Below are 10,277 nucleotides of genomic sequence, written 5' to 3'. Positions count from 1 at the left end.
CCCAACACGGAGCGACTAAGACGTCTTTGTGTTTCCTGTCGTGGGTCTTCAGTGTCGGTTTGTGTTTGACCCGATGACTTCCTGATGCCTTGTGTTTGTGTCCTAGACCGGGAGCAGATGGATGGAGACGAATGAGGAGGCGAATGACCCGGAGTTGGTCGCAGAGTGCGAGATGTCAGGGCTGAAAGTGAGCCAGACCGCTTCGGACCAAGGCCAGACCGCCCCGGACCAAGGCCAGACCAACTCAGACCAAGGCCAGACCGCCCCGGACCAAGGCCAGACCAACTCGGACCAAGGCCAGACCGCCCCGGACCAAGGCCAGACCGCCCCGGACCAAGGCCAGACCGACCCGGACCAAGGCCAGACCAACCCGGACCAAGGCCAGACCAACCCGGACCAAGGCCAGACCAACCCGGACCAGGGCCAGACCTACCCGGATCAAGGCCAGACCAACCCGGACCGAGGCCAGACCCCCGATGAACCTGGTGAGCTCATTACACTGTTGTGTTTACCTGCTTGGGTGTGTGTGTGTGTGTGTGTGTGTGTGTGTGTGTGTGTGTGTGTGTGTGTGTGTGTGTGTGCGTGTGCGTGTGTGCGTGTTATACGTCAGAATAATCACAAAACATTGACTGACCGACTCTCACATTCACCATCACTAAAACAGAACCCATAGCAGCAACAAACACAGCAGCCGCTATGGTCATCACTAAACACAGTTTTGTCGTTCATTTCTGACAGAACCTCAACACCAGAGAGAAGACTCAGGCCCTTTCGTGGCCTGGCTGCCTCCGACCGCAGACCGGCCCCCCAGGAAGGACCTGGCCCAGGCCATGGGGAACCTGAAGGTCCGGGTGAAGGGCCTCAGACCCATGGACCCTCGGACCCCGGAACCAAGCCAGCTCCCCAATGTACCTGGTGAGCTGGCTTCATTGTTGTGTTTACCTACTTGTGTGTGTCTACCTGCTTGTGTGTGTTTATCTGCTTGTGTGTGTGTTTGCCTTTTTGTGTGCGTGTGTTTACCAGACAGGCCCCCCACAAAGGAGCTGGCCCAGGTCATGGGGAACCTGAGGTTCCAGGTGAAGGGCCTCAGGAAGCTGAGGGTCAAACCAGGGACCACCTCCCGGCTTGAAGAGGAGAGGCCCTTGGGCCGCCCTTCAGGCCGGAGCCCCTTCGCAGGGCAGACCGCCCCGGACCCAAGCCAGATCCCTGAGGAACCTGGTGAGTTCGCTGCATTGTTGTTTTTACCTGCTTGTGTATGTGTTTACCTGTGTGTGTGTGTGTCTACCTGCTTGTGTGTGTGTGTGTGTGTGTGTGTGTGTGTGTGTGTCTGTGTATGTTTGTGTGTGTGTGTGTGTGTGTGTGTCTGTGTGTGTCTGTGTGTGTGTGTGTGTGTCTGTGTATGTTTGTGTGTGTGTGTGCGTGTGTGTGCGCGTGTGCGTGTGTGGTTTGCATTTATCTTTTGAGTTTTATATGTCACCATAATCACGAATCATTGACTGAGCGACTCTCTCACCGTCTCTGACAGCAGACAGGGCCCCAAGAAAGGACCTGTCCCAGGTCATGGGGAACGTGAGGGTCCGGGTGAGGGCACTAAGAGAGCAGAGGGTTGAAACAGCTACCACCGCCCTGCCAGATCAGGAGGAGGTGAAGCCTTTGGGCCGCCCTTCACGCCAGAACCCCTTCAGGCGTATTAAGGCCGTCCCCCCCACTGACGCCCCCCCGAACACCCCTGAACAGCAGGATGTGGTCATTGAGGCTGAGGAGGAAGGGGAAGCCACAAAGCAGGCTGAGGGGAAGGGCCTCAGGCCTCGGTTCAGCAAGTGGCTGAACGTTAGAATGAAGGACCTTTCAACATTTGCTGCCCGGTTCCATTGTGGGTCGTAAAAAAGAAAAGAAGAAAGAAGAAAGAAAAAAGAATAGCGTGTAAAAACAAAAAAAAATAACTGCACAATAAAATGTATTACGGCACCATTGTACAGACAAAGTATTCACGTCAAACATCTGATGGCACCCGACCAAGTCCACATCGATGTGACATCACACAAGAGGGTAACCCCAGCTTTGTCTGAGCCCGGGTGAATTTAAACAAAGTATTGAAACATCTGATGGGACTCAACCAAGTCCTCATCGATGTTGCATCACACTAACGTGTGTCATACTTTGTTTAAATTCACCTACGCTAGGACAATGCTGGGGTTTCACTCCAGTGGGATGTCACATCGATGTGGACCTGGGCTGGACTTATCTGATGTATGACGTACATACTTTGTCTGGGCCAAGGTGAATTTAAACAAAGTATGTACGTCAAACAACTGAAATGACCCGACCAGGTCGACATCGATATGACATCACGAAGAAGTGAAACCCCAGCTTTGTCTGTGTGTAATGCTTTGTTTAAATTCACCTGCGCTTGGACCAAGCTGCGGTTTCTCTCCAGTGTGATGTCACATCGATGTGGACCTGGTCGGGTCCCATCCGATGTTGGACGTACACACTTTGTTTCAATTCACCTGGGCCCAACTGCCAATTCATGTATATGAATGTGTCCTCTCGTGTCTGTTGATAGATGTATATGTATATCTATACTCAATGGCAGACACACAATCTTTGACACACACGTGTGTGAGCGTGCACACACACAACAACAGCAGGTGGTGGAAGAAGAACCTGAAAGCCATACTTGAATAAAAGTAGATATCTTCCCAGAAAAGGGCCCTGGTAAAATTAAAAGGCATCCAATAGAATATGACTTGAGTCAAATGTTTTAGTCAGTTGGATGGTCATTTCCTTGCTTGATTGGGCGTCACCCTAATTTAAATTAAGCTTCAACTTTGAAATTCGCCGAAGGGAAAACTCACGATGAAAAATATCCCCCTCCATAATGAAGACAAGAGGTATAAATTAAAGTAAAGTTAGTTTGAGGACAGAACAATATTTGTCCTTTTGTTGTGTGGGGGATTTTCTAAACATAATATCAGGGTCCAAGTAAGGCCCCCAACTCAAAACGTGCACTGTTCACTGTGAAACTTACGGCAAAGCAAGGTCAAATATTGAACTGTCGGGCCAGGTGAGCATTAACGAACAGGCGATCCAATTCAGGCCATAATGTGTGCCAGTATAATGTAATAAATATACCTCACCCTTTCCCCACAGTGACTGAAAGACTCAGAGAAGTGGAGACACACTTGTGACTACACTGCGTCTTGCGTTTCAACACCATTAAGGTGGAGTTGAGCTTTGGGTGGAGGTGTGTGGAGTGTGGAGGACAGGTGCAGCGAAGCTCAGCTAGCAGCAGCCCTAATAAACCAGTGATGATCTTTGGTTAAGAATTGATTATTTGACTTTATAATGATTTCAACAGAATTGTCCCTGGTCTGTTCTCTGGAAGAACTTTCAGTTTCTTGCACAATCTTCGGGCACATTGCACATATTGTTATTTTTCCATTGTCATATTTTGCACATTCCTGCACAATTCTACAGCTGCATTCTTCTTTTTGTCTGTGCATATTTTTTCTTATTGTAAATGTTTTAAATGTATAAATCTTTTTTCATAACCATGCATCGTTATATATATATAGATATATATGTATATAATAGCAGGCCTGTCACACCAGTTACTCAAGTTGGTCAGTGCGCATGTGCCTAAGCGCCTGCAGCTCACACACACAAAGCACGCGCGAACGCACACATACACCGAAAGCACGCATACACACCGCACACACACGCACATGCGCACCAACATACAAGGAAACGCACACACACACACAAACACACACACCACAGAATATGGTTTAACAAACCTACCTTGAATGAACCTTTCATTATGTCTCGTGCACCCTGCAGAGGGTGGTGCGCTCGGCAGAGTGAACCTGACCTTAACCATTACCGGCCCATCTCCAATCTCCCTTTCATCTCCAAAACACTTGAAAGAGTGGTTGCCGCACAACTACAGTCCCACCTTAACACAAACAATCTCCACGAACCGTTCCAATCTGGCTTCCGGCCAAAACACAGCACTGAAACAGCCCTAGTCAAAATCACCAACGACCTCCTCCGTGCAGCCGACTCTGGATTACTCACCATTCTCATCCTCCTCGATCTCAGCGCAGCATTCAACACCATCTCCCACCCTCTGTTCCTGGACCGCCTGGCTGGCATTGGGATCACTGGTGCTGCACTCTACTGGTTTACATCCTACCTCACCGGCCGTCAACAATTTGTTCAACTAAGCAACCACAAGTCTGGGTGTCCAGGGGTCTCATTTATAAAACTGTGCGTGGGATCGTTACTAAAAATGTGCGTACGCCCAGAAGCCAAGTTTTGCGTGCGCCAAAAAATATTCGGATTTATAAAACACTGCGTACGCACACCTGTACGCAATCTTTGCTTTATAAATCAAATACTGGCTACAATTATGCGCAGCTGAATCAGCTTCACGTTCCGCCCTCTACACGCCCCTTTTTAACCATAAATGGTCAATGCAAATTACCTCATGAATGCGATCTGCATATAAAACAGACTCAGGTGCCGGTATTATGTCTTGTTGGAACTTGGAAACAATGGCAGGACAGAGAAAAAACAAAAAAAGAAACTTCACGGAGGTTGAGGTGGCGACACTTGTGGGTGAGGTTGAGGCCCGAAAATAAATTTTGTTCGGCGGTCGCCGGTCACGGAATCGGGATCACCAATATTAAAAAAAAGAATGAGTGGCAACATGTTGCTGCGGCAGTGAACGCTGTCAGTGGTACGGAGCGGACAGTACCCGAATTGAAAAAGAAGTGGTCCGACATAAAGGTACATTTTTATTTCCTCACGCACAGCACGTTTATAATTAATTGCTCAAATGTAACTGGTCGTATAGTGAAGATCGTTAATTACAGGTGGGTGCAAAGCAGAGGCTGTCCTCGCACCGCCAGAACGGTGAGAGGACATTCTCTGCCAGTACCAGTACTCCTGACCTAACCCCGATTGACAGGCAAGTTGCATCCATAATTGGCACCGCAAGCGTGAGTGGCATCGTGTCCGAAAGGGAAGGGGACACTGACAACACAGAAGAACAAGGTAAAGCTGATTTCTGTTTTTTATAGATTTATTATCGATCATGTAGGCCTAGTGCAAGCTATTTTGCTTGTGCGTCCTCCAGAGTCAGCGGTCGGTGGAAGGAGGAGGAAGATGATGCCGGCGAGGGGCCCTCGGCTGCAGGTCATCCGGCTGCCCCAACCCCCAGCACCAAGCGTCAGTCCGCTGGTCGGGTCCTCACAGACAAAGTTCTGCAGCTACACAGGGAAACAATAGATGCAGTCAACAACTTGACTGAGGAGATGAGGCAGATTCGACATGTCATCACCGAAATTGCCACAACATTAAAAGATGCTTAGAAAAAATGAACCTTGAGTCGTCTTCATTTCATAAACGCCGCATGACATCCGCACGTACTCTTGCACCCTGTTGAAATCCGACTTGCCTCGGAGGGGGCTGGGTCTCCGGGTCAAGCTCGGGGGGAGGGAGGTCAGGGGGGAGAGGGATGCCGTTCCTCTGGGACAAATTGTGCAGCACGCCGCAAGCCCTTATAATGCGGCACACTTTGGCAGGCTGGTATAAAAGCCTCCCCCCCGACGCATTCAGAGCGCGCCACCGGCACTTCAGGAGGCCGATGGCGCGCTCCACCACTGAACGAGCACGGCCATGGACCTCATTATAACGTTGTTCCTCGGCGCTTTGCGCGTTCAAAACTGGGGTGAGGAGCCAGCGTCTCAGGGGGTATCCACTGTCCCCTGCAATGCAGAAAATCATTAGTTATGTCAAGAACCACAATGTTACATTCCTCTTTAAAAAAAACTCACCTAGAAGCCAGCCATCCCGCCCCGCGCCTGACTGTAGTCTGTTCCCTACACTACTGTGCGTCAGAATAAATGAATCATGTGTTGCACCAGGCCAACGTGCCACTATGTTTGTGAAGTTCATATGGGCATCACATACAACTTGAACATTAATAGTGTGCACGTGCTTGCGGTTGACGTAAGCGAACTCATGTTCAGATGGAGCCCTTATAGCAATATGAGTGCAGTCAATTGCGCCGATTACGTTTGGGAAATCGGACATTGCTGCAAATTGCCTTTTAATCTCGGCCTGTTCTTCCACTGTGTAGGGAAACCTTATGTATCGACTGCCCATATGTATGATGCCATTCAAAACGCTGGGCATTAGGGCACTGAGGGATGGCTGTGATATACCGGATCTACAGGGTGGAAAACAAACAAAATTAGCACAATTATGCTTAAATGTGAAAGCAGGTTGTAAGATGCAGCTATATGAAACACTTACCTGTCTGCCAATTCCCGTTGGAAACAGCCGGTTGCCAGGAACCCCAAAGTGGTGAGGACCTGCGTCTGCACCGGGATTGCGTGGTTCCTACGTGTTGCCCTTTCCAATGCTGGACCCAGTTCAGCACATAGATCCAAGAGCATAGCTCTAGGGAATCTAAAACGGCTCATTAGCCATTAGTCATCATCATGGGCCAATAAGTCGTTATGGTCCCTGAAGACCCTCTCCCTCCGAATCATGCCATTTGCATGGTCCTCCAGCAGTGCCAGCAGTCCCAGCAGTGCCATGGTGCAGAATTACGCACTGGGCTCACCGCTGTATTTATAGGGTTACGGTAATAAGACTTACCGAGAACAGCTTGGTTAATCAGTTTGTAATCACCCACGTAAAATGTTCTTGAATATAACCCCTTTTGAATGCCTGATTTGTCATGAAAAGCATCAAGAGGAACGGACTATAATAAAACGATTGTGATGAGCGTGTGGCTTGATTTTCCACACTTGGGATTTAATTGACATTTGATTTTGATTCTGTGTTTACCGTGTCACATAAAAATATTATGTTATTGACACATGTTGGACAGATGCTTTATTCCATGGAGTCGCGCCGTCCTCTCCTCCTCCTGCGATCCGGGAGTGGACAGTATGGAGTGACGGGATTAAATAGGCCCATAGAGAATTTTAATTTTAATTTAGATTCTAAGGAGATGTTTCTGGAGTTATAACTGAGAAATAACGCAGTTGGCTAAAATTCTTCTGATTAGGCCCTACTATGATTTAACACATGATACGGGTTGAAAACATAATCGTTCTACTCCCTCTACATTTCTTCAGTCTGACAAATTTCCTTTTCCTCCAAACCATGCGTACGCATAGGTCAGAGTTTGCTTAGGGCTGCGCACATTTTCCCGCCAAGTTGGTTTTTTATAGATCACAACCTTGGCGTGGAAAGTCACGTACGCCAATTTCAGCCCCGTTTTGTGCGTACGCAACGGTTATAAATGAGACCCCAGGTGTCTCACTGGGTGTCCCCAAGGGGTCAGCCTGTGGTCCACTCCTGTCCACTCACTGACCTCCTCCCGCTGGGCACACTCCTCCGTCACCATGGGGTCCATTTTCACTGCTACGCTGACGACACACAGGTCTACATCTCCACCAAACCCACCGCTGCCATCCCCCCCACCTCCCTCATCACATACCTGGAAGACATCCGGAGCTGGTTGAGCAGAAACTTCCTGAAACTCAATGGAAACAAGGCAGAGGACCTGCTCATCGGCTCCAAATCCACCCTCACCAAATCACAACACACCCCAGCTCCACTCATAATCATCGATGGATTCCCAGTACCCTCTCATTCACGCTCATATTCACAACATCACCCGGACTGCATTCTTCCACCTCCACAACATCGCCAGACTCTGCCCATCACTGACCCAATCCAGCACTGAAATCCTGGTTCACTCATTTGTCACATAACGCATAGACTACTGCAACGCCCTCCTCACCGGACTCCCCACAAAACTCATCAACAGACTGCAGATCATTCAGAACTCAGCCGCCCGGATCATCACCCGCACCAAATCATCTGACCACGTCACCCCTGTCCTCATCCAACTTCACTGGCTCCCAGTACACTACCGCATCCAATACAAAACCCTACTCCTCACCTACAAAGCTTTCATCAAGCTCTCCACAACCTAGCCCCCAGTTACCTCTGCGACCTCCTCCAAGAATACAATCCATCCCGCTCCCTCCGCTCAACCTCTGCTGGACTACTATGTATCCCCACATCACGACTCATTACAATGGGTGCCCGGTCATTCAGCTGTTCAGCAGCCAGGCTCTGGAACTCCCTCCCCCCACACATAAAACAGTCAGACACCATTACAACCTTCAAGTCACAACTCAAAACTCACCTGTTCAAACTCACACACAACTTCTAACTGAATTCTGTCTTGATTGTTTGTTTGTTTTGCCTTGTTTTTGTTTAGTTTTTTCCACAATGTCTTGTTTTTAAATGATTTATGATGACTTTATGCTTTGTAAGGTGACCTTGGGTGCCTTGAAAGGCGCCTCTAAATTAAATGTATTATTATTATTATTATTATTAACCATCAGAGGCCTGTTTCAGGTAGCTGGTTTTGAGGCAACCCCGAGTTTGTTCGCTCTGAGTTAGTGGAAACTCTGGGTTTTCCGTTTCAGGTAGCAGGTTCAGCGCAACCGAGAGTTAGTTGCTGCGGCAACATACGCCGTGGACCTAACCTGCTCGGGAGGTGGTTAGACCTACTCTGAGTTTGTTGTCTATAAGGCTGAAGGCAGCTCTCCGACAGAAGGAAGTGTTAGAAATGGCATGTCCTTTTCTACGAGAGCCTGTGGGCGTAGAGGCTGCGATCCTCAGAAGGAATCTCCGTGAGGAACGATTATTAAGACCCCGGTTGGATATACTTTATTTTCCTGATAATTTTCTTCACGACCGCTATCGTTTTTCAGTGCAATCTATCATTTATTTAGACCACCTTCTCAGTCCCCATGTTAACTGTCAAACGCACCGGGGGCATGCTTTAAGTTTAAGTTGGGTTTTTTTACGCAATTAACGCATGTGCAGAATGATCCGGCCGTGCATCCCACCCGCTCTGTACTACAGTCACTTTAACGTTGTGGCTTTCCCATGATCAGAGTAGCTGACTAACCACGGACCTATAACTGCTGCAAGTCAAGAAACTCATTTTAAGAATGCAAGGCAGAAAAGACCCTGGTACTGCTTTTAACCAGATGCTGTTCTTCTCTACATGCACATGCTCAGCATAATCGTCTGCATTGTTCACTGAAGTAAAACCCTTTGAGTAAACTGTTCAACAAAATAACTTGTCCTACCACAGCCCGTGTTCAAATAAAGACAATCTACTTATTATGAGGATTCCTTTATTTCCTGAAAGCACAAAAAAAATAAAGTAATTTATATTGGGTATGTTTTTAGAGCAGGGAACAGTATCCCAGTTTGCACCTCCCCCACCTTTAACTTATGTTCCAAAATTTGGATCTCCAAAGCATCCTTTTGCATCTTTTGAATTGTTACAATTGCATGGAAGTTGGTGAGGGCATCTGGTTCAAGTAGGGCGATGACGCCATCAGATGATTAGACAGTGCAATTATTACTTGAGCCAGAATATTGCCCCATCTAATTTGCAACGCGCAGGGTTGCGTGTACATATTTAATTATTTTGAATAACCAACCTCTTATAAAGGCACTTCTATCCTGGGGGGTGGGGGGGATCAGAGGAGCTCCCCGCAGGGATGCCCTCAGCCACAGGACTCATACTCTGTTGGCTGAGGGCCATCTCCTCAGCCTCTGTGAGGGCTGCAGAGGTGGACCCCCTCCAGTCTGCCGGGGCTCTGCTTTTTTTCGATTTGCTAACATGGAGGAAAATGTTACCCTAATATTCAGTAAGCGCTATTTTGTATATATATATATATATATATATATATATATATATATAATGCATTTTGCCTAGGAGTAGCCTTCTAATATATCTAAATCCTATTAAATATTGGCAGTGTTGGGGTGGCTGGGAAATGTACTAATTTACTGCTTAAATATAGTATACAAATATATAATACATGTTGAACATAGCTGTTAAATTAGGTAGAGCAGGCAAAACAGCACAATTGATTTGATTTCAATTAAACATTAGTTTACCTGTTTAAACTATATTTTTGTACTTCATTTGCTGCTAAGTCCTCGTGGGGCAACTCGGGGTTGCGTAAATTGACACACACACACACACACACACACACACACACACACACACACACACACACACACACACACACACACACACACACACACACACACACACACACACACAATTAACACATTGAATAAGTGGAAGATATTCAACTTCCTCTTATTTTATTTTATTTTACTAATTTATTTTACTCTCTCTCGCGCTCTCG

At 47.5% G+C, this 10,277-nt stretch overlaps 1 protein-coding gene across 1 annotated transcript; it reads right to left on the bottom strand.

Annotated features, from left to right (window-relative positions):
- Positions 1–4,518: 4,518 nt before the first annotated feature.
- On the bottom strand, positions 4,519–6,647 carry LOC130385916 (putative nuclease HARBI1). Its single transcript, XM_056594697.1, has 4 exons — positions 6,325–6,647; positions 5,844–6,238; positions 5,390–5,774; positions 4,519–5,276 (listed from the first exon to the last, which is right to left on the bottom strand). The coding sequence occupies exons 1-3, from the start codon at positions 6,492–6,494 to the stop codon at positions 5,407–5,409; spliced, it is 933 nt and encodes a 310-aa protein (XP_056450672.1). The 5' UTR covers positions 6,495–6,647; the 3' UTR covers positions 4,519–5,276; positions 5,390–5,406.
- Positions 6,648–10,277: the final 3,630 nt, after the last annotated feature.

The sequence above is a fragment of the Gadus chalcogrammus genome, chromosome 7 (genome assembly GCF_026213295.1).
Source record: "Gadus chalcogrammus isolate NIFS_2021 chromosome 7, NIFS_Gcha_1.0, whole genome shotgun sequence".
NCBI lineage: Eukaryota > Metazoa > Chordata > Actinopteri > Gadiformes > Gadidae > Gadus > Gadus chalcogrammus.
The sequence above is the reverse complement of the archived record's forward strand: the minus strand, read 5'-3'. Positions and strand labels throughout refer to the sequence as shown.

Excerpts from the sequence above, each read along its gene's own strand:
- LOC130385916 (XM_056594697.1), bottom strand. The coding sequence starts at position 6,494 with ATGAGCCGTTTTAGATTCCCTAGAGCTATGCTCTTGGATCTATGTGCT. Across the intron at positions 6,239-6,324 it reads CAACGGGAATTGGCAGACAG|ATCCGGTATATCACAGCCAT; the intron begins GTAAGTGTTTCA and ends TCCACCCTGTAG. Across the intron at positions 5,775-5,843 it reads GCGGGATGGCTGGCTTCTAG|GGGACAGTGGATACCCCCTG; the intron begins GTGAGTTTTTTT and ends TCTGCATTGCAG.